This window comes from Tamandua tetradactyla, chromosome 13, assembly GCF_023851605.1.
Source record: "Tamandua tetradactyla isolate mTamTet1 chromosome 13, mTamTet1.pri, whole genome shotgun sequence".
NCBI lineage: Eukaryota > Metazoa > Chordata > Mammalia > Pilosa > Myrmecophagidae > Tamandua > Tamandua tetradactyla.
In genome coordinates, this window is record NC_135339.1 from 61,186,430 (window position 1) to 61,211,958 (window position 25,529).

The 25,529-nt window shown below is 37.6% G+C and overlaps 1 protein-coding gene across 1 annotated transcript in view; it reads left to right on the top strand.

Annotated features, from left to right (window-relative positions):
* Positions 1–9,298: 9,298 nt before the first annotated feature.
* Positions 9,299–25,529, top strand: part of ABCC2 (ATP binding cassette subfamily C member 2) — a 111,554-nt gene continuing 95,323 nt past the window's right edge. The window contains exons 1-2 of the mRNA XM_077125723.1: positions 9,299–9,467; positions 15,665–15,838. Of these exons, the coding sequence (XP_076981838.1) occupies positions 9,435–9,467; positions 15,665–15,838 (207 nt within the window). The 5' untranslated portion in view covers positions 9,299–9,434. The remainder of the gene's footprint in view (positions 9,468–15,664; positions 15,839–25,529) is intronic.

The following is a 25,529-nucleotide window of genomic DNA, read 5'->3' on the forward strand; positions in this document are numbered from 1 at the left end:
TAAAATTGTGAAATTGTAACCCATGTCAAAGTCTGAAATATGTTCTACAACTAATTATGGTGCTGTGCTTTGAAATTTAAAGCTTTTTTGTATATATGTTATTGTTCACAAAAAAAAAGGAAAACAAAGTTGATTGTGATGATAAAAAGTAAAAAAAAAAAAGTAAATCCTTGATATAGTATAACAGAGAAGACAGGATTTAACAAATAGATATGACTGCTGAATCATTATATTGATATTTCTGTTCATCTCCAGTGTCTTGGAGTAGCTAGAAGAAAAAAATGAAAACTCGTGGAACTGTAACCCATAACAAACTTTAAAATCCATTCTATAACTACTTGTTAAAATGTACTTGGAAATTTATTGTTCTTTTTTTTGTATATTTGATATATTTCACAATAAAAAAATGATAAAAAAAAATCTTGGTAGCCAAAGGCAGTTTGTATGATATATTTTGAAGTACTAAAAGAAAAAATCTCTCAACCAAGATTTCTGTATCTGGTAAAACCATCCTTTAAAAAAATCAAAGAGAGTGTAGTGCAATAGTGGCTCAGTGGCAGAATTCTCGCCTGCCATGCTGGAGACCCAAGTTCGATTCCCAGAGCCTGCCCATGCCAAAAAAGAGAAAAAAAGAAATCAAAGAGAAATGAAGACATTCCAAGATAAACAAAAACTACAGGAGTTTATTATTAATCAACCCAACCAACCTACATGAAGTGTTGGGATTTCTTCAGGCTGAAATGGAAGGAACCTAGATGGCAATTCAAAGTCATGTGAAGAAATAAAGATCTCTGATAAGGAGTAACTATAGGTGAATATAAAAATATCATTTTTTTTGTATATAACTCCTCTTTTTATTTCCTATTTACTTTAAAGACAAATGCATAAAACAATAATAATAAATTAATGTTAATGGTACATAATGTATAATGACATGAATTGTGATAATAACAAATGGAGGGTGGCGCTGGAGAGGAGCAGAGTTACATTGACGCTAAGTTGGTTATTAATTCAAGGTTGTTATAAATTCAGAATGCTAACTGTAAACCTCATGATGACCACTAATAAAGTAACTAAAAAATTTATAGAAAATGATGAGGTAATCAAAATGGTACACTAATTTTTTTAAAAATCAAGCACAGGTTTAACAGTTGATCAAATGATATTTAAGTTAGTATTTAATAATTAGAATTTAAGAACTTTGCTATCTGAATTTGAAGATTTTTCCTTGTTGCCTTAATTTTAAATTGGTTTATGAAACTTACTATGCAAACCCAGGTTTTACAATGATTATATGGATACTTCATTTAAATATGCCTATGGTTAAGCTAACTAAGATATCCATAACTAGGTGTATTGTTTGTTTCCTTAAATAAAAATTTTAAAAATTGTGCAAACCAAACACAAATGAATGTAGTTTTGGAAGAATTAAGGAACAAAAAGGAGATGACATAGAAAACAAATAGCAAATAGTTCATTATTGGTAATCACTTTAAATACAAGTAGTTTGAACTACTCAATTAAAAGAGATTGGCAGGATGGATTAATAAAAAAAAAAAAACCTTATCTAAGTAGATGTTGATTACAAGAGATTCACTTGATGGCCACAGACACAAATAAGTTGAAGGTGAAAGAATGGGCAAAAATATTTGTTGCAAATAATAACCAAAAGAAAGCTGGGTTGGCCATACTAATATTGGATAAAAGAGATTTTAAGTAAAAATTTGTTATGGCAACTCTCTGGCATGGCAGGCCAGAACTCTGAGCCACTGTGGCTGGCCTATATAAATGTTTTTAAGGTTCATGAATGTTCTGTGTGTGGCTTCACCACCAAAAATCTTCTGCAGTTCCGTGAACGCAACCTACAGCACAAATCTGACGGTTCCTCTTACCAGTGCTGGGAATGTGCTACCCGTGTCTCGTCTCGCCTCTCGTTTCGCTGTGCAGGCACTGCTTCATTGTGCACAAATTGAAGGAGCCTTATTCAGTGTCCATGTGGAACAGGTATTGAGGAGATAACCAGCAGTGGAACAAACCCAGCCCTGATGATGAAGCATCCAATGGCGCCATGTCTAACAGAATGAGCAAAGTGTGCAAAACTGTTTGAAACCTGAAGCTGCCTTAAATACATGCATGCAGACACATGGGGCATGACCTTCATTAAATCCGAAAGAATGAGTTCAGCTAGAAATAGACACAAATGTTCCATAAGGAGAATCCCTGTCCACACTGGAATTGAAAAAAGACATTTTGTTACAGAAAATTTGTAGTATAATAGAGTTAACAGTACTGTACAGGCTGTTGCAATATATTCTCTTTCAATGTACCTCTCCTCCTCATTGCATATATCATTGGTATAATTAAAACACCATTTGAATTTAAAAGCATTTGTATATATTTATTTTTTTCTTTTTTCTTTTTGTTTTTATGTTTTTCTTGTTTATTTTTTATTTTTTGTTTTCATTTTGTCTTTAGCATTTGTATATATTTAAATAAATAGCTTTTTATACTCTTTGTTACATGTTTGTATCAGTATTTAGTGGAAATGTTTTGAGTTTTCTGGGGGATAGAATTTTTATTTTTGAATTGTTTCTTTAGAACAGAGTTCTTAGTAACAGGGGAAGTTCCTGAATTCATATAAACCATTTTACATGTTACAGATTTGAATCCATTAATGAATTACAGAAATGATAATGCCTTCTTTAGTGTTTTAAATTTTTAGAATTCACTACATAAATTGTAGATGATTGCAGTTCTCAAAAACTCTATGAGTTTTCACGGCTTAGCACTATCCCCAGTATGCCTGCCCTAAGTCAGCAAATGCACATTTGAGACACAACTGCAGGCCAGTGTGTCTCATTGAGGCCTTTTCCAGACCATGCCAAACCTTAAAGCAGCCTTGTAAATAGCTCCTTTTCCAGTGGTGGATGAAAAACTTAGGCCAGGAGTCCAGGAAGGAATGCAGATTTCCTTCATTCTATTTTTGAGAAATAGAGAAAGAAGATGTTATAAAGGGAAAAAATGGGAGATGGTTGTCTTGGGCAAATTTGCAAGGCTGCTTTTTAAAGACCACAAGGAGATAAAAAGCTATGAAAGGATTGGATTATTGTAAAAGTTTACAAAATGTGTAACTTATTAAATGCTTCAGAAACACAACTAAGAATATTAAGTATTTCTCTGGCTCTTGATAGGTTAAAAAAAAAATCAGTTGACTTAATTCTTTACTGTCTAAAGGTTGGCATTTCCAGTTCTGGATGCTACTGCCAAAATTCCTGGTAATTAGAGTTGGGATGCTCAACCTCAACTACCAATTTACCAGTGCTGCATTCTGCATATTGCAATTGGCCATTAGATTAAGCACTGAGCCACATGGGTTTATTCCAGGTTTTCAATAACTATACTATTGGTAGTTCTGCTTTATTAAAGTGCAGCAAAGGTCCTTCCTCTTCCATCCCTTCCATTTATAGTTCTCTGGGAGTTATATTTTCTGTGGGTTTTGTGTGTGTATGTGTGTTTTCTTTTGCATTTTATATCTTGTATTTATCCCAAAACATGTTTTGTACTTTTTAAAAAGAAATTGTATATATATATATATATATTTACATATATATGTAAATGTTTAGATTGCTTAGATAGATTAGATAGGTAGATAGGTAGATAGATACTTATAGATACTGAGACAGTTGGTCTTTGTGGGAAAAAACTAAAAACCAACAGAGGAAAGTCCAGAACCAGATGGCTTCACTGGTGAATTCTGCCAAACATTTAAAAAAGGGCTATCAACAATCTTCCTCAAACTTTTCCACAAATGAAAGAGGAGGGATCACTTCACTTCACATTCTGTGATGCTATAATTACCCCGATACCAAAGCTAGACAAAGAACAAGTAAAGAAAACTTCAGATCAATATCCCTTATGAATATTCTCAACAAAATACTAGCAAACCAAACTTAATAATTCATTAATAGAATTATAAGCTAAGACCAAGTGGTATTTATCCCAGGAATGCTCAGGTGGTTCAATAAAAGAAGACCAATCAGTGCAACACAGCACATTAATTGAACAAAGGAAAAAAAAACCACAATAACAGCTCAATAGGGGCTGAAAAAGCATTTAACAAAATTCAACACCCTTTCATGATAAAAACACTTGCATACCGGAAACACAAGGGAAATCCTTAACATGATAGTAACCATTTACAAAAAACCCACCAGCTAACAGTATACTCAATGATGAAAAATTAAAAGTTTTTCCCATAAGATCACAAACAAGACAAGGAAGCCTGCTTTCACCACTGATATTCAACATTGCACTGGAAGTCCTAGTCAGTGTAATTAGGCAAATGCACACATACATACACACATACATACAATAAAACAAAAAGAACTAAACTGGAAAGAAAGAAGTGAAAATATCGCTATATGTGTTCTAGCTTACTAGTTACTAGAATGCAATATACCAGAAACAGAACAGCTTTTATAAGGGGGAATTTAATAAGTTGCAAGTTTAGAGTTCTAAGGCCATGAAAATGTCCCAATTAATGTAAGTCTATAAAAATGTCCAAATTAAGGCACCAACAAGAGGTTGCTGTCACTCAAGAAAGGCCAATGAAGTTCAGGGTTTCTCTCTCAACCAGAAAAGCACATGGCAAACATGGCAACATCTGTTAGCTTTCTCTCCTGGCTTCCTGTTTCATGAAGCTCCCTGGGGAGATTTCCTTCTTCATCTCCAAAGATCTCTGGCTGTATGCTCTGTGGTTCTTGTGACTCTCTCACAGCTCTGCTCCCTCAGAATCTCAAGACTTTTTCAAAATCCTTCCTGTTTTAAAGGATTCCAGTAAACTAATCAAGACTGACCTGGAGGGCAGGCCATGGTGGCCCAGCAGGCAAGAATGTTCACCTGCCATGCCAGAGGACCTGGGTTCGATTCCTGGTGCCTGCCCATGTAAAAAAATATAAAAAAAAAACCCATCTGGAATGAGTCGAATCACATCTCCCTCTAATCGAAGGTTAATATCCACAATTGGGCAAATCACATCTCTGTGAAGATAAACTAATCAAGTTTCTAGCGTACAGTGCTGAATAGAGATTAAAAGAAGCTGCCTCCACAAGACTGGATCAGGATTAAAACATGGCTTTTCCAGGGCACATAATTCTTTCAAACCAGCACAATATGTGAATGACATGACTATCTATAAAATTCCATAGAAATACACATCCCCCGAAAAACACTATTATGGCTCATAAACCAATTGAGCAAAATCACAGGTTACAAGATCTACACAGAAGACCAGTTGTGTTTCTAGACACCAGCGATGTACTCAATGTACTACAGAGGAAATTAAAAAATAATTCCATTTACAATACCATCCTAAAGGATAATATACTGAGGAATAAATTTAACCAAGGGAAAAAAGACTTGTTCACTAAGAACTATAAAAACATTGCTGAGAGAAGTAAAAGAATATCTAATTAAATGGAAAGATGTCCTATGTTCATGGATTGGAAGACAATATTTTAAGATGGAAAAACTTAAACTTTATGAACTTCAGATGAAGTGCAATCTCTATTAAAATTCTAATGGTCTTTTCTGCAGCAATGGAAAAGCTGATCTTCAAATTTATATGGAGTTATAAGGACCCTGAATAGCCAAAACAATATTGGACTCTTCTGGTCAACCAACATGGTGGTGTAAGATGCTTCAGGATTCCATTCCACTACACAATCTTTGAACAATTAGCAAAAACTGGCAAAACCACCTTCCTCAAAACTCCAGAAAACAGTTAAAAGATGCAGGGAATGGGCAATGCTGAATCAAGAAAACAATTTGAAAAATGGTAGGAGAGGCTACCTTGCCATCCCTTTCCCCACCTCTTCCCCGGCACAGACATACTCACCCATCTTGGACCCAAAGTTGAATTTCTGATATCAGTTTTGGGATCTTTACCATCTCAATAAAGATAAAAACTGAAAATTAATGTCTTGCTTCCATAGACACTCCCATTCCATCTTTTTAATATGGCACTGAATTGAGTGTGTATTAGGGTGATCTTTTCTCTAAGAATGACTTTTGGGATTAAGTCATAAAATTATTCCTCTATCACCTAGTATATTAGCTAAGATTCTCCAGAGAAAGAGAATCAGCAGGAGATAACCGTAAATATAAAATTTATAAAAGTATCTTATGTAACTGTGAGGATGTAGAGTACAATGTCTGTAGGGTAGGCTGTGAGCTGGCAGCTCCAATGAAGGTGCTCAACAAACTCTCAGGAGAGGCTGGCTGGGCAACCATGGGGATGCAAGAATCCAAGATCTGTAGGGCAGGCCATGAGCTGGTGGCTCCAGTGAAGGTTCTCAACAAACTCTCAGGAGGGGCTGGCTGGCTGAAGCAGGAAGAGTGATTGTCTCTTCTGAATCCACCTTAAAAGCCTTCCAGCAATTAGATTAAGAACTCCCCTTAGTGGATTACAGATGTCATCAGCTGTGGATGCTGCCAACGTGGTCATGATTTAAGTCCATGAAATATCCTCATAGCAACAGACAGGCCAGTATTTGCCTGACCAGACAACCAGGTACCACCACCTGGCCAAGTTGACACATGAACCTGACCATGACACTAGCATTTTCCAAAATTATTCAAGCTCTGTCCTTGATCCATCTTAACATTTTTTACACTTTGTCTTTCTAGACTCTAATTTAGTGTTTCCCAAACAGGTATTGTTCTATTTAATATTATTAGTAGAGTCATGAAAAAAAAAGTATTGTGCTTAGGTAAGTTTAGAAGTTAAACATATTTCTTCCTGTATATTCTGGTACCCCATGAGTTCCTCACAAAAATTTTTTTGGGGGAGGGGAGGTGGTTGCTTTAATGATGCTATTAACAAATTGATATATTCTGGGTCATTTAGGTGAGACTTTTTAGATAAGTTGTGCCACAGAACTTCAGAGCTATGTTAATGGCTGTATTAGTTATGGATTCTCTAGAGAAACAGAACCAACAGGAGATATCTGTAAATATGAGATGTTATAAAAGTGTCTTAACCAACAGTGGGGATGCACAAGTCCAAATTCTGCAGGACAGGCCCCTAGCTGGAAACTACAATGAAGGTCTTCAGTGAACTTTCCAGGAGAGGCTGGCTAGCTGAAGAAAAAAAAAGTGAAAGTTCTCTCTTCTCCCTTAAAAGTTCTCAATTTATTGGATTAAGTCCAACTGATTAGATTTTCTCATTGTGAAAGATATCCCCTTAGTTGACTGTAGATGTAATCAGCCACAGATGGAATCAAATGACTGATGATTCAATAAACCAGAAGACTGGTTTATTAAACCAGCCACAAAATGTCCTTGCAGTAGTGATTAGTCCAGTGCTTGCTTGACCAGATGTAGTAGTTAGATTCAGTTGTCAGCTTGGCCAGGTGAAGGCACCTTGTTCTGTTGCTGTGGACATAAGCCAATGGTACATGAACCTCATCGGTTGCTCATTACATCTGTAGTCGGCTAGGAGGTGTGCCTACTGCAATGAATGATGTTTGATTTAATTGGCTGGTGCTTAAATGAGAGAGTGCAATGTAGCACAGCCCAAGCAGCTCAGCATACCTCAACTCAGCACTCGCAGCTCAGTCCAGGCCTTTGGAGATGCAGAAAGGAATCACCCTGGGGAAAGTTGTTGGAACCCAGAGGACTGGAGAGAAGGCCAGCAGAGATCAGCCTGTGCCTTCCCACGTAAGAAAGAACCTCAGTTGAAAGTTAGCTGCCTTTCCTCTGAAGAACTAACAAAACAAATCCCCTTTTATTAAAAGTCAATCCGTTTCTGGTGTGTTGCATTCCAGCAGCTAGCAAACAAAACATCAAACAACTGGGCACCATCACCCTGCCAAGGTGACACATGAACCTAACCATCACAATAACCAAAATGGTTCCTTATGATATGCCAAATGATGGTATTTGACAAACATGTCTGGCTGCTGTTAATTTAGGATGCTCTAATTTTTAATGTGTAAAAACTTTCAATTGTGGTAATACAAAATTTCCCATTTTAACCATCATAAGTGTAAATTTCAGTGATTTTAATTATATTCACAACGTTGTGATGCCATCAATACCACCTCTTTCCAAAACTTTTTCATTATCCCAAACAGGAACTCTATACCCATTAAGCAATAATTCCTCATCCTCCTGGTGCTTGGTAATCTATTTTCTGTATATATGAATTTGCTTATTCTAGATATTTCATAAAAGTAGAATCATATGATATTTGTCCTTTTGTATCTGACTTATGTAATGTAGCATAATATTTTCAAGTTCATTCATGATGTAGCATATCAGAACTTCATTCTTTTTAGAATGAAGATGGCTGAATAAATTCCATCATATTATTTTGTTTATCCAGTTATCTGTTGGTGGACACTTAGATTGTTGCCACATTTTAGGATGCCCTAATTTTAAAATAAAATTTTATACATAAATAAAAATAAAATTTTAAAATTTTGTTTTCAAAATATTGTTACACAAGTAATATCTAATAATTATGGAAAAATCAGAAAATACAGACAAGGACAAGGAAAATATAAATTACTCACTATTGGGGGGATGCAAGGGTAGTTCAGTGGGAGAATTCTCATCTGCCATGCAGGAGACCTGGGTTCGATTCCCGGTCCACGCACTTCCCCCAAAACAAAATAAACAAGCAAAACAAACAAAAAACAAATGAAAATTCAACAAATGTTGCTCCAATAATGGGATACGTACATGGAAAAATAATGAAATGTGACCCCACCATGAAGCATACAAAAAAAAAAAAATCACTCACTATCCCACCATCTAAAGATTGCTAAGGTTAACCTTTTGTTGCATAAGTTACATATTTGGATTCACACTGCATATACTATTTTATAATCTGACTTTTTCAAACAAAGTCAACACTATTTTTCACCATGTTTTAGGTTCCATTTTCTTAATTTAGAATCCAGAAGAGTGGGACATTGCACATTTCTATAAACTCTAAGATCTTTAAAACAGAAGTAAAACCACCTCTCCATCTATACTTTTCTTTGTTTGTCCTCATGAAAATGGAAGCCTCCTCTATTCCTCATTTATCAGTCAACTCTGCATATGCTTTAGCAATTCCTTTTCTATATGTCTGGCCTATAGCAGCTTCTGGTACCTTGGAAACTGGCTAGTCTATCTGTTCCTGGGGCTCTTCTGTCACATGTTAATCCACTGGAATAATATAAATATGTTTTCAGGCAAGGCTAATGATTAAATTGTTGGGATGAAAGGTCAGGAGATCTGCCTTTAGTTGGAGCGTCAGAATACCAGAATATCAGAACAAGAGATAAACACGTTGCCATTCACCTCCGACCTTCTCTGAGGAAAAGAATCAATAAGAAACAACCCAGTTATAGAAGTGTCTTCATTCCAGATACACTCCAGGAATCATGCTGGAAGACTTCTGCAACTCTACTTTTTGGGTAAGAAATTATATTTATCCTTACTATTGTCTCTTGTCAGGCTCATAGATTGAGCACCAGTAAGAATCAGATGCATTGGAGGTGCAGTTGTGTTAAATTCTGACTTTTAAAGAATACCAGTTTCTCTAGAGGGTATACCATCTGGGACAACTAAGCTATTGATTCTCTATCATATGTTCATTTCACCCCAGATTCTTTTCTTGGACTAGCTAGCTGTAAAATTCCTTCTCATAAGCAAGACTTCCCATTTTATCAATGTTAGGAGAAGGCATGTGTTAGTTGAAGTAGAAAAAAGAGGAGAGGATACATGACTGAGTCTTGTGAGATGCTGATGTTGAAACTAGAGGAACTATCTAGCTGGCACTGTTTGATATAGACTAGAAATTGAGGCTGGGGATGTAAAATTGGGCATTATGAGCACGGGAGATAATTTTTGATTCATTAGAATTGGGCAATAATGTCTTTAGAAGCAATGAAAAAGAAGAGGCACCAGTGAAAGAGAGGTAGGCATTTAGAAGGTATATCAGAATGGTATAACATCATAGAGTCATAAAGAGCAGAGAATTTCAAGACAGAAAGGGTGATCAACTGTACCAAAGATTTAGTGGAATATAGTATGGAAAAATCACTTAGACTTAATGATTCTCAAAAAAGTAATGACTTAAAACTTTCTCACAAAGTGTGATCTGCAAATTCCTAGCATCAGAATGACCTGATGTGTTTGTTAAAATAATTTAAATATCCTAGGAGATGCTTCTGAATTCCAAAGTTTGATAACCATTATTTTAGAGTCCAAAGCAAAAATTTCAATTTAAATCATTAGGGATGGGTTCCAGCAATGGGTTTTTTTTTAAAAGACCCTTTATGATTTCAATGTGCAGAGTTGAGAATTATTTATTTATAAAAACAGTTTCAATAATTCTGGATGAAAGTAAATTGGAAAGTGGGATGGGAAGAAAGGAGTTAATGGAAATAACTATATTGATGTTTAGCAATGAATACAGAGAGGAATTGAATCTCAGGTTAAGGAAGGGAAAGTAGGTGAAATTAAGGTTCTAGTAGGGTAGGAGATTCTGTGTATGTTTTTGAGTGGAGGAAACCCAAGTGAAGAAGAAGAGAATAAAGATTCTGTCAGGATGAATTAAGTAATAGAATCAGATCCCAGAAAAGATGAAGGGGGTGAAGTTAAGGGTAGAAGAAAAGACATCAACTTTAAAAATGGTGTAGAAAGTGAGTGTTCCTTGGTGGTTCTCTGTGTGGCCCCCAGACTGGCAACATCAGCATCATCTAGGAACTTGTTAGAAATGCAAATTCTGAGGTCTTAACTCAGTCTTACTCAACCAGAAACTCTGGAGTGCCCCACCCCATCTGTGTTTAATAAGCCCTCCAGTTATTCTGATATGTTAAAGTCTGAAAACATTGGTGTAGAGGTAAGATTGAGGTAAAGAATTCAATAAATGATCATAATATCTCAGTAAAATAGATTTCATTTTGGAATACCTAGTTAAGCAACGAATGTGAGGGGGTAGATACAGGACTATGGGATGGGGCTTAAAAGGAATGGAGGAGCTTTCACATATCTACTATTTGGTGAGTGTGTCTGTAAGACATTTGACATTTGAGAGAAGCTTGCCAAATGGTAACTTACCATTCTCTTCCCAGTGTAAACCTACTTACTGTAGCTCTCCATCTTCAGGCTGTGAGCTCTTTTATTTAAAAAAGTATTTTTATTGATAAATTTTACCATATAAACAATCCATAAATGGTGTACAATCAGTGGCTCACAATACTACCACATAGTTGCATATTCATCACCACAATAATTTTTTTAGAACATCTGCATCACTCCAGAAGAAGAAATTAAAAAGGAAAAAGAAAAAACTCATACATACCATACCCATTACTTCTCCCTCTCATTGACCAGTAGTGTTTCCATCTACCCAATTAATTTTAACCTTTATCCTCCCTATTATTTTTTTATCCATATTTTTTTTTACTCATCTGTTCATACCCTAGATAAAAGGAATATCAGACACAAGGTATTCACAACCACACAGTCATATTATGAAAGCTATATCATTATACAATCACCAAGAAACATAGCTACTGGAACACAGCTCAACTGTTTCAGGTACTTCACTCCAGCCACTTCAATACACCACAAACTAAAAAGGGATATCTATGTAATGCATAAAAATAACCTCCAGGATAACCTCTCAAGTCTATTTGAAATCTCTCAGCCACTGAAACTTTATTCTGTCTCATTTCTCTTCTCTCTTTTGGTCAAGAAGTCTTTCTCATTCCTATGATGCTGGGTCCCAGCTCATCCCAGCCTCATGGGGATGAGAAAGTCATCTTGACCAAAAGAGAGAAGAGAGAAATGATACAATATACCAGAAACAGAATGGCTTTTCAAAAGGGGAATTTAATAAGTTGCAAGTTTACAGTTCTTAGACCAATTAAAGAAAGTCTATAGAAATGTCTAGTCTAAGGCATCCAGGTAAAGATACCTTGGTGCAAGAAGGGTGATTACATTCAGGGTTTCTCTCTCAGTTGGAAGGGCACATGGCAATGTCTGCTAGCTTTCTCTTTTGGTTTCTTGTTTCATGAGGCTCCCCCAGGGGTGTTTTTCTTCTTCATCTCCAAAGGTCTCTGGCTGTGTGGGTTCTCCTCCTGGCTCTTATCATTCTGTCATCCTTCTCTGCTCTCTCAGAATCTCCAGTTTTCTCCAAAATGTTTCCTCTTTTATAGAATTCCAGTAAGCTAATCAAGACCCACCTGAATGGATAGAGTCACACCTCCATCTGATCAAGTTTAATACTCACAATTGATTGAGTCACATCTCCATGGAGATAACCCAATCAAGTTTTCTTCTATAGTACTGAATCGGGATTAAGAGAAACGGTTGCTCCAACAAGATTGATTAGAGTTAAAACATGACTTTTCTAGGGTTCATAAATCCTTTCAAACCTTTCAAACCTGTCTGCTTAGAGAGAGAGGGCCCACATCTGAGCAACAAAAGAGATTCACTAAGAGTGACTCTTAGGCCTTTTTAAGGAGGCTTAGCCTCTCTTTTCAGGAATAGGTTTCTTAGGGGCAAACCCCAAGATTGAAGTCTCAACCTATTGATTTGTTTGTCTCCACTGCTTGTGAGAATATCAGAAATTTTCCAAATGGAGAAGTTGAATATTTCCTCCTTTCTCCCAAGTGCCCCAAGGGGACCTTGAAAATACTTCTTCATTCACTGCCCAAATTACTCTGGGATATATCAGGGCATCTGACTAACCTGGACAAACCAACAAAGTCTCACACTCTATTCAAGATTCCATATGCTTATGGTATTCAACTAAACCGACCATACAAGTTTAATTAGGAAATGCACTACCCAAAATATAAGTTTTGCACCAAATAAACATCTCTCCCTTTGGTCTCACACAGAAGTTAAAGTTTTAAAATATGGTTGATAGCATCCTTTACTCTGTACTCTGATTTACCTTAGTCCTATCCAGATAAGCTTCATTCATGCCTCTACTTGAAGTCTGATCACTTTTCCTTCTTAAACAGTTCCTATGTGGGGTACTGCTAACTTTCATAGCTTCAGAGCTCTAACTCTGAGTCTCAGGTGTCATATAAATACCTGAAGTTTCTGAGAAAGACCAGGTTATAAACAAACAGCTCAGTATCTCAGAATTTAGAAATAACAGTTATACTTCGTGAATATATGTGACTGCTATAAGGGCTTAAAATCTAGGAACCCTTACAATAGGCCCAACCTGATAAGCCATGCTCTTGACTTCATTTATTGAGTTTTTTATTGTAGTTAGTCCATATGAGTGAGGCATGATAATATTTGTTTTTTGTTACTGACATTTTGTTCAACATACAGTCCTTAAGTTTCATTCATTTAGTTGCATATCTCACTTCATTTCTTCTTGCTGCCACTCAGTATTCCATTGTATGCATACACCATAGTTCCTGCTTCCATTCCTCAGTCATTGTATCCTTAGGCTGCCTCCATCCACTGTGGATTTCAAATACTGTAATGCCCATTTGTGTCCCCACACTCAGTTCCTCCAGGTATATACTGAGCAATGGGGTTTCAGGATCTTATGGCAACCCCACCCCTAGCCTCCTTTGGAACCACCACACTGCCCTTGGGGATGCATCTCTCAGTTTCCCTACTGACAGTGAACAGGTACATATCTTTATCCACATTTTCTCTAGCACTTATTTCTCTCTGCTCTTTTTTTTTTTTTTGCAAGGGCAGGCACCAGGAATAGAACTCCGGCATGGGAGGCGAGAATTCTGCCACTGAGCCACCATTGCACTGCCCTCTGTTCATTTTTGAACAGTTTTATTCACACATCATACAATCCAACCTAAGAATGTAGACGTTACCTTTTCTTCCAGGGTGTGATCTCTTGATTAGACATTTTGGAAAGCCTCTGATTAAAGCTCCCAGGTTAACTTGATGTTTTTTTTTGTTGTTGTTGTTCTTCAAAGATTGGTGTTTGTTTTTTTTTAATTGATGTGTTTTAGTGGGTAAGGCAGTAGACTCTCTTTTTGTGCTCCATATTTCAATACACTTCTGAGTATATCTGTGTGACAATCATGGTAGGGGCTTTGGATATAAAGGAAAATTATATTCAGTCCCTGACTCTAAGGAATGTATAGTGCAGGAGACATCCAACACAAATGTGAAAAGAGGAGGGAGCATCTTGGGCAAAATGAATATAAACAAAATTTTCCATATATGAAATCTTTCTGAGAATACAAGTAGTTTATTGTAAGTATTAAGTGAAAAAGTAAGTGCAAATTGTTGCACAATATCCCAAAATGTTATTATCTGGAGCATTTTAGAAGAAAAATTGATACTATGGTTCTATGACTTTAATCAAAATATTTAGCCATCTTATCCTTAAATTCCCTCATCTGTAAAATGGAGACAATTATAGTATCTACCTCTCTGGGTTGTAGTGATGATTAAATGAGTCAATACAAGTCAGGTGCTTAGAACAATGTAACACAGGGCAAGCACTCAGTATACGGTCTTTCTCTTGTTAAGGTGGTGGTTGTTGTCATCCTGGAAGTAGAGGTTTTGCTAATTACAGCTGGGCAGATCAGGACTGGTTCTATGAGTTTGGGACTAGAACTAGTGAATGATTAGAGAACTTGCAAAGAGGCTCCTTTGATTCTTAAGCAGACTATGTCAATTTCTACTATGAAAAGGAGATTTAAAAAGTTCCCCAAAGTTCTTCTCTTTTCTGAGGGCAAAGATGATAGGAACAGGAATGAGTTAGCAGCACTTTCTGTCTTAGAAAGGACCTGGGCCACTGAGGCCCTCAAAACCAGGACATGATTACTACAGGAATGTGAGGCAAAACTGGCCCCAGTATCTCACCAGACCATCTCTGGAGAGTTCTGAGAATTATCTGACAGAGTATCTTGGTCAGGGTACCTCAACCTTTTTTCAAGAGTCTGTGAAAACTGCTGTATGAAACAATTTAAAAGTATTTATTGGAAAAGAAAATCTACCCTCACATGACTCAGATACTATATAAGGAACTGGGGCCTCCTGCTCCCTATCCTCACCCTATAAGACACTTTAGTTATTGCAGAACACAAAGAATGGTACAAAACTTGCTGGGAGTAAGCCTTCCCTCTCACAGTGCTTTTGCTACTCCCAGCAATGCAAACCAGGGGTTCCGATAAGAACCCTATGGAATCTAGGAGGCTAAATCTCTTAGTAAGATGAAGCATTCTGCCTATCTGATCCCTGCGTTGAACATCTGCCAGTGAGTTCAATCAATGCTAAAGAATGGAATGAAAATAAGCATTTTTTTATCCCAAAGAACTATTCTCTCCTTTGAACTAAGGAATAGTCCCTCTATTCTTACAACTTGGCAAATGCAGTGGGAATGTTGACTCAGAATAGCTGACAGAGAAATTCAGAGTCCAGTTTTAGGATCACAAGAAGATAGGTTTTTAAAGGCTGGGTTGGCCACAGAATTCACTAAATGTCATTAATTTGCATCAATAGGTAGTGAATAGGATAATACAGGTAGTTAAAGAGAAGGGTTGCTTATGTATACAGATGGAGTTAAAATGGTTTGCTTTGTAAGCTTGTGGGATGTGCTGGGGGGGGTGGTCCTGTCTTCAAAAATGCATGCATCCAATATTCATTTTTGATTCCACAGAATTCCTCATTCTTAGATAGCCCGGAGGCTGATCTGCCACTTTGTTTTGAGCAAACTGTTCTGGTGTGGATTCCTCTGGGCTTCCTTTGGCTCCTGGCGCCTTGGCAGTTTCTCCATGCATATAAATCGAGGACCAACACATCTTCCATAACCAAACTCTACCTTGCCAAGCAGGTACAGTAAACTCACTATTTTCTAACTCCAAATCCTTGGTGCACAATAGAAACATTTTCTTGACCATTAAAGGGCCCTCTTCCATGTCTTTAACTGACTTTCCCAGTTGCTGCTCACTTGGGTAGAGCAATGATCTGAGTGTCCCTCTCTTTGCCCATCCCATGCCTCATTGGTCTCTTGCCTTATTTCTTGGTTAAAGTGATTTTGATGTGTGCATTAGAGGAGTGACTCAAATTTTATGGATATTGAGCTCCATAAACACCAATAATAGGTAATCCACCAGTCAAAATATTACCACAATTTTCAATATTTGAAAAGAGAACGCTAGATCGCCTGCTCTTAAATTGTTCTAACAAATCAGGAGATTGTAATTCAGTTGGCACCAACCATGGAGTAAAAAGGAACCAAATAAAGTGTTCTCTGCAACATTTGGGCATTTCAACCATTGCTCATGAACCAAAGTTTAGATCTCAGATAGCGTTTTTATTTTCCCAAAGTCTTTCATGTGTGTGGAAGATCCTTCACGGTGGAAGGAGGAAGACCAAGTGTTCAGTAACATGACCAAGTAGGAAAAGAATGGAAAGGAGAAGGGGTGGCTGCAGCAATGTGCCCAGGAGAAATGAGGGAAGGAGTTCCTCAGCTAGCTGCCCTAATTAACTCAGGAGGTGGGGGTGGTTTGTGAACTGAAATATCTTCATTCCAGTCTGTAAAACTACCACAGAAGTCCACAGTCTGCTTCCTTCCACTAGGATTTTTCTACCTGTTCTGATCTTTAAGCAGGTTTTAGAACACCAAATTAGGTTTCTGTGTTCTATGACCAACAAATACTGATGACCTCAAGTTACATGGAACCAAAAAGAGAGGAAAGTGCTTGGCCAGAGAAAGTGGGATTCACAGGGGTGCTCTGAGGTGGAGACTTGTGGTGGTTTTCTTGAACTTTGGATAGGAAAAGAACAGTTGCTGAGAACTAGGGGCAGTGTCACAGTCTGCCATATATCCCTGAATACTTAGGGCCTGGTACTGATCAGGCACTCAGTATTTGTTGACTGTTTGTGTTAAGTGTATCTTAGGACTGGAGATTGAGTCAAGAATATGTTCAACTTTTCCTAAACATTGAATATGTTTCAGTGTCATTGGGGATGAGTCAGAACCTGAGTCAGTCAAGTTAGATAGTTTCTAGAGCCTACAAGAAGAGGCTGGTTAATGAGCAAACCACTATTGCATCCTAATAAAGCTATTCATTAACTTTTTAAATTGTTATGTAATTCATATACAATGTAATCCAGTCATTTAAAATGTACAATCCAATGGCCTTTTGGTATATTCCTGGATATGTGCAGGCACCACCACAGTCAATTTTAAAACATTTTCATCACCTTAAGAAGAAACCCTATACCCTTTAGCTGTCACCCTCCTACACACCCACTCCCATCCTCTAAGGCTCTATGCAACCACTGATCTTTCTATCTCTATAGATTTTTTATATTCTGTACATCTCATATGAACAGAATCATAGATTATATAGTCTTTCATGATTGTCTACTTTCACCTAGCATAATGTTATCAAGATTCTTCCAGATTGAGTATGCATTGATACTTCATTTCTCTGTATGGCCAGATAATATTCCATTGTATGGATATACCAATTTTGTTTTTTGTTTTAACTTTTATAAATATAAATCTCCATAGAGCAGAAAAAAAAAGCAATATATTAGCTTTTATTTTTCTGTAGCAAGTAATCCACTAACGCTTACTCCTAGTGTCAGAAGTTCCATTTAAAATGTATATTTTACTTTTTGTCCTATACCTTGAGGGTGATAGGCACTGATTAGCTTCTCCTTAAGATTTTCAAAATAATTGGTTCCATAATCTGTAACAGTTGAAGGTATAATCCTATAAAGCATAACCCTACTTCTGCTATAAGAACCTTCTCTCTTTTAACTGTTCACCTTGGTTTTGTTTCATGGCTTCCTTTTCTATACATCTTTGAAATATTTCAATTATTTTTTCCTCTCTGTTTCCCTTAAATTGTCATTATTGCCATTGTTGTTTAATCATAAGTGCAATGTTGGCCTCTTCTGGACTTACTCAATTGGTTTGACTGTGCTAGCAAGTGACTCCACAGGTTTGTTTGTTTATTTAAAGGACATCCTTATTGAAGAACCCAACACCAGGAGGTAATTGTATGAATTGAATTTTAAAATGAAGGAAATGGAGTGGGGGGAATGCTGCTTCCAAGGAAGATGGAGGAGTAATGAACTAGGACTCAGAACTTCCACCAAAACAACTATTAAACAGGCAGAAACTATCTAAACAACTATTGTGAAGCCCCAGGGGCCAGAAGAACATTGTATAGCATCTAGAGAAGAGTGGGAGGAAGAGGCTGATAAATTACAGAAAAGAAGAGTAAATGGCTCTCTTTGCATAGTGGATCCTCGTACCATCCCCCACTCTCATGGTAGACCAGTCTGGTCTACCACTGGACATGGGGTCCAGTTCTTGGCTAGCACACTAGTGACAGAAAGGGATGTAAAAATCCTCTTCCCCAAGAACATGGTGGACATGGCTGATCACTGATCTTGGCTTTTGATTAGCAAATTTGGATGACTGTGAGAGCAGCTATTGTTTCATTCTACCCCAGAAAGGAGTGGAGGCAGTGGAGATTTAGACTTGGTGCTTTCTCAGGGCTGCAGGGTAAAGTTAGCTGAGGGGTTGCAGGTCAGGAAATCTCAGCTTTGGGGAGCCTTTGGAGAAGATCTTGGCACCCTTCCTAGTCCCCTCCCCAGGGCATTTTGGAGGCAGTTTACACTCAACTCGTGGCTTTCTGGCCATGTTTTGGCTGAGAAAGACCGACTTGGGAAAATCTCTAGGATGCTCTTCCTCCCAGAATTTTCCCTCCAGGTAAAAGCAGCTGAGACAAGAAAAAGAGTGTAAAAAAACTATACAAGTGGATGGTATGGTACAAAGGCCTGTCACCCAGGAGAAGGAAGTCTGTCTTCTGGAAACAGAGGGGACAAGAAAACTTCCACAGAGGAGTTTCAAAACAGCTAGCAAGAAAAAGCCCAGGACAAGACATAGGTCTGGAAAGACAGGGAAAACCTTACACACTGAATTCTCCTTGGACAGACCTTCCTGACAGAGGGACTGAAACTCAAGAAAACCTCTGTCATGCCAGATGTTTACAAAGCCAAGAAACAGACACCTCAAGGAATAAAACCAGAGTTAATATTTAAAATACTAAAGTATATAGTATACAACAAGAGACCGAGATGAACAACGAGGAAATGACGGACCATCCAAATGCAGAAGATGAAAAAATGCAGAAAGCACCAACAAAGAAGATGAGAATGTGGAGCTAACAAACAAAGTCTTAAAAAAAATCTTTAAAATGCTGAAGATGATGAAGGAAAATACAGAGAAAGAACTAAGGGATATCAGGAAAATAAAGAATAAACAAAAAGAGAATTTAAGTAAAGAGATAGAAATTTTTAAAAGGAATTAAACAAAACTACTGGAGCTGAAGACCACAATAACTGAAATGAAAATTCCCAGAAGGGTTTCAACATCAGATTGGAGCTGGCAGAAGAATCTATGAACTTGAAGACAAGACAGTTAAAATAAGTCAGTCTGAGAAGCAAAAAGAAATATTAAAAGTGAAAATAGCGTAAGACACCTCTGGGATACCATCAAGTCCACCAATATATATGCATTATGGGAGCCCCAGAAGGAGAAGAAAGACTGAAAGGGGCAGAAGGAATATTCAATGAAATAATGACAGAAAACCTCCCAAACTTAGCAAAAGACATGAATATGCATATTCAATAAGTCCATGGAACACTGAAAAGGATAAAATTGAAGAAAAATATGCCCTGTCATATTAATCAAACTGTCAAATGCAAAGCACAAGGAAAGAGTTCTGAAAACTGCAGGAGAAAAGAAACCTGTTATATACAAGGGACTTCCAATTAGATTAAGTCCCAATTTCTCATAAAAAGCCAGGGAGGCAAAAAAGCAGTGGGTGAAATACTGTACGTGGTGAAAGAAAAACACTGCCAGCTAAGAATTTTATATCCAGTGACACTTTTAAAAAAAAATGGAGAGGTTAAGACATCCCCAGATAAACAAAAGCTGAAGGAGTTCTTCACCACTAGATCTGCCCTATGAGCAATGCTAAAGGGAGATCTTCAGATTTGAAGGGGGAGATACTAGATAGTGGTTCCAGTCAGCATAAAGAAATAAACACATGTGGTAAAGGTAACCATTTATGTAATGATAAATGCCTGTATTATTGTATTATACTGTTTGGTATGTAACTCCATTTCTTACTTCCTATAGGTGCTGAAATGCAAATACATAAAAAGTAATGATAAATCTATGTTTTTGAATATACAATGTACAAAGATATGAGTGGTAATAAGTACAAAAAATGGTGAGGGAATAAAGGGGCATAGGAAAAGTATATGTGCATACTATTGAAGTTAAGTTGGTATCAAACCAAATAAGATATTATGTATTTAGGATGTTAAATTTTTAATGTAATTTTGTTGAGATATATTCACATACCGTATAATCATCCAAAATGTGCAATCAGTGGTTCACAATATCATCGTATAGCTATGCATTCATCACCGCAATAAATTTTGAACATTTTCATTACTCCAAAAAAAAATACATATAAAAATAAAAATGAAAAACAAAACACAAAACATAGAATGTTAAATTTTAACCCTGAGGGAAGTACCTGAAACTGTAGAGATGTGTTCCAGTGGCCATATTTCTTGAAGATGATAGTACAATGATATAGCTTTTGCAATGTGACTGTGTGATTGTGAAAACCTTGTGTCTGATGCTCCTTTTATCTGTGGTGTGGACAGATGGGTAAAAAATATGGATAAAAAATAAACAAATAATAGGGAGAACAAAGGTTAAAATAAATTGAGTAGATTGAAATACTAGTGGTCAATGAGAGGGAAGGGTAAGTAATATGGCATGCATGAGTTTTTTTTTAATTTTCTTTTGCTGGAGAGATGCAAATGTTCAAAGAAATGATCGTGGTGATGAATACACAACTATGTGATGATACTGTGAGCCATTGATTGTAACCATGTCAAGAATATTTGTATGTCAAGAATATTTGTAGTTTACAATAAATTTTTTTAAAATATATATATTTAAAAAAATTTAACGGGTGGGCCACGGTGGCTCAGCAGGCAAGAACGCTTGCCTGGAATGCTAGAGGACCCGGGTTCAATTCCCGGTGCCTGCCCATGTATAAAAAGAAAAAATTTAACCCCATGGTAGCCACAAGGAAAATAGATGAAAAATATATTCAGATAGAAATGAGAAGGCATTCAATATGGTACAACACACAAAAGCAAATAAATATAAAAGTGGGCATTAACAGATGTGAGGGACAAAAAGATATGGGACCTATAAAGTCTTAGAAAAATGACAAAAGAAAGTCCTGTATTATCAGTAGTGACTTTTAATGTAAATGGGTTAAACTCTTCAGTCAAAAGTCAGAGATGGCAGAATGGGTTAAAAAGCATGATCAAGCTATATGCTGTCAGCAAGAGACTTACTTTAAATTCAAAGATACAAAGAGGCTGAGGATTATAGGATCAAAAAATATATACCATATGTTCTAGTTAACTAGCTGCCAGAATGCGATACACGAGAAACAGAATGGCTTTTAAAAATGGGAATTTAATAAGTTACTAGGTTACAGTTCTAAGGCCAAGAAAATGTCCCAATTACAACAAGTCTATAGAAATGTCCAATCAAAGGCATCCAGGGAAAGATACCTTGGTTCAAGAAGGCCAATGAAGTTCAGGGTTTCTCTCTCAAGTGAGAAGGCAAATGGTGAACACAGTCATGGTTTCTCTCTTAGCTGGAAGGGCACATGGTGAACATGGCATCATCTGCTAGCTTTCTCTCTTGGCTTCCTGTTTCATGAAGCTCCCTGGGAGGCATTTTCCTTCTTCATCTCCAAAGTGATGGCTGGTGGATTCTCTGCTTCATGGTGCTGCAGCATTCTCTGCTCTCTGAATCTCCTTCATTCTCCAAAATGTTTCCTCTTTTATAGGACTCCAGAAACTTATTAAGACCCACCCAAATGGGTGGAGATATGTCATCACCTAATCCAGTTTAACCACTCTTGACTAAATCATATCATCCAGGGAGATGATTTGATTGCAGTTTCAAACATACAGTATTGAATAGGGATTATTCAACCTTTATGAAATGGGATTTTGATTAAAATGTGGCTTTTCTAGGGGACATACATCTTTTCAAACCAGCACACCATGTGTACTGGCTAGGGTTCTCTAGAGAAACAGAATCAGCAGGAGATATCTGTAAATACAAAATTTATAAAAGTGTCTCATGTAACCATGAGGATGTACAGTCCAAGGTCTGTAGGGCAGGCTACAAGCTGGCAGCTTTGATGAAGGTCCTCAGTGAACTCTCAGGAGAGGCTGACTGGATGCAGGAAGCATGATTGTCTCTTCTGAGTCCGCCTTAAAAGCCTTCCAGTGATTAGATTAAGCATCACTCTTTGCAGAAGACACTCCCCTTACTGATTGCAAATCAACTGTGGATGCTGCCAATGTAGACATGATTTAAGTCCATAAAATGTCCTCATAGAAACAGATAGGCCAGGCCAGTACTTGTCCAAGCAGGCAACTGGGCACCACTGCCTGGCCAAATTGACACATGAACCTCACCATGACACCATGCAAGTAGTAACAAAAAGAGAGCTGGAGTGGACAGACTAATCCCAGAAAAAATAGACTTTAAGTCAAGAACTGTTATGAGGGTCAAAGATGGTCATAATATACTGATAAAGGGGACAATCCAACAGGAAGGTGTAGCAATTATAAATATATACTCACTTAGCAGCAGAATGCAAAAATATATGAAGCAAATACTGATAGATTTGAAGGAAGAAATGGACAGTTTTACATAGTAGGAGATTTTAACATACAACTCTAAAAGTTGGATAGAACATCTGATCAGAAGATCAATAAGGAAATAGAAAACTTGAATGATACTCTAAACCAACTAGACCTAACAGACATATATAAAACTCTGCACCCAACAAAAATAGAACACATTCTTCTCAAATGCACATGGATCATTCTCCAGGAAAAGACACAAGTTGGGTCACAAAGCAATTCTCAATAAATTAAAAAATATCTAAGTCATATCATGTGTATTTTCTGACCATAATGGAATGAAACTAGAAATCAATAACAGAGGGAGAAATGGAAAATTCACAAATATGTGGGAATTAAACAACATGTTCTTAAACAATCGATGGATTACATAGGAAATAAAAATCAAAATTAGGAAATATCTTGAGGTGAATTTGAAAATGAAAACGCAATATACTAAAACTTATGGGATGCAGTGAAGGCAGTGCTGGGAGGGAAATTTATAGCTATAAATGCTTACATTGAAAAAGAAGAAAAACTTCAAATCAGAAACCTAGCCTACAAACCAGAAGAAGTAGAAAAAGAAGAGAAAACTAGGCCCAAAGCAAGCAGAAGGAAGTAACTTTAAAGATTAGAGCAGAAATCAATGAAATAGAGAAAAAAATAGAATCAACAAAACCAAAAATTGGTCCTTAAAATATCAATAAAATTGACAAAGCTATAGTAAGACTGACAGAGACTTCTGGAGAAGATGGCGGCTTAGTAAGATGCACGGATCTTAGTTTCTCCTCCAGAACAGCTACTAGGGGAGTAGAAACGATACAGAACAGCTCCCAAAGCCACGACAGAGATAAAAAAGACAGCGTACCCCATCCTGGAACGGCTGGCTGGCTGAGAGAACCTGCTCTGGTGAGATCGCCAAGGGGCGCGGGCTTCACCGGGCGGGGCGGCAAGTGGCCGGAGTCACTCCCTTCCCCCTTCCCGGGCCGGCTGGGAGAATTGGACAGGCGGTCCCCTCAAACCACGGCGGCTGGTGCCCACACCACGTGCGGCCCCACGGACCAACTGAGAGAATTGGATTGGAAATCCCCAGGCCGCGGAGAATGGTGACGGGGGGGGTCCCTTCTAAACCCGTGACTCCCCGGGAATGGTGCACTCTTCCAGGCGGGCCGCTGTGGCTGGCGCCCTCCCGCCATGCTTGGTGCCCCGGGCCGACTAGGAAATTCGAACGGGTGCTTTCCCGGGCTGCGGCGGCCAGCGACCCTCCCCGCATTCGGACCCCGGGCTGGCTGGTACTCTTCCAAGCCGCTTCGGCTAGCGAACCTCCTGGATGGTGAGAGTTTTCCAAAGTTAAAGGACCCACAGCACCTTTTACTGGTGGGACCCGCAGACAAACGTGTGCCACGAGCGCCACCTACTGGGCAAGATAAGAAAAACAGAACCCAGAGATTTCACAGAAAAATCTTCCAAACTTTTGGATCCAATACCCAGGGAAATCTGTCTAAATGTGCAGACGCCAACAGAAGATAACGGATCATGCTCAAATAATTGAAAACATGGCCCAGTCAAAGGAACAAACCAATAGTTCAAATGAGATACAGGAGCTGAGACAACTAATGCTGAATATACGAACAGAAATGGAAAACCTCTTCAAAAACGAAATCGATAAATTGAGGGAGGACATGAAGAAGACATGGGCTGAACATAAAGAAGAAATAGAAAAACTGAAAAAACAAATCACAGAACTTATGGAAGTGAAGGACAAAGTAGAAAAGATGGAAAAAACAATGGATACCTACAATGATAGATTCAAAGAGACAGAAGATAGAATTAGTGATTTGGAGGATGGAACATCTGAATTCCAAAAAGAAACAGAAACTATCGGGAAAAGAATGGAAAAATTTGAACAGGGTATCAAGGAACTCAAGGATAATATGAAGCACACAAATATACGTGTTGTGGGTGTCCCAGAAGGAGAAGAGAAGGGAAAAGGAGGAGAAAAACTAATGGAAGAAATTATCACTGAAAATTTCCCAACTCTTATGAAAGACCTAAAATTACAGATCCGAGAAGTGCAGCGCACCCCAAAGAGATTAGACCCAAATAGGCATTCTCCAAGACACTTACTAGTTAGAATGTCAGAGGTCAAAGAGAAAGAGAGGATCTTGAAAGCAGCAAGAGAAAAACAATCCATCACATACAAGGGAAACCCAATAAGACTATGTGTAGATTTCTCAACAGAAACCATGGAGGCTAGAAGACAGTGGGATGATATATTCAAATTACTAAAAGAGAAAAACTGCCAACCAAGACTCCTATATCCAGCAAAATTGTCCTTCAAAAATGAGGGAGAAATTAAAACATTCTCAGACAAAAAGTCACTGAGAGAATTTGTGACCAAGAGACCAGCTCTGCAAGAAATACTAAAGGGAGCACTAGAGTCAGAAACAAAAAGACAGAAGAGAGAGGTATGGAGAGGAGTGTAGAAAAAAGGAAAGTCAGATATGATATATATAATACAAAAGGAAAAATGGTAGAGAAAAATATTATCCAAACAGTAATAACACTAAATGTTAATGGACTGAATTCCCCAATCAAAAGACATAGACTGGCAGAATGGATTAAAAAACAGGATCCTTCTATATGCTGTCTACAGGAAACACATCTTAGACCCAAAGATAAACATAGGTTGAAAGTGAAAGGTTGGGAAAAGATATTTCATGCAAATAACAACCAGAAAAGAGCAGGAGTGGCTA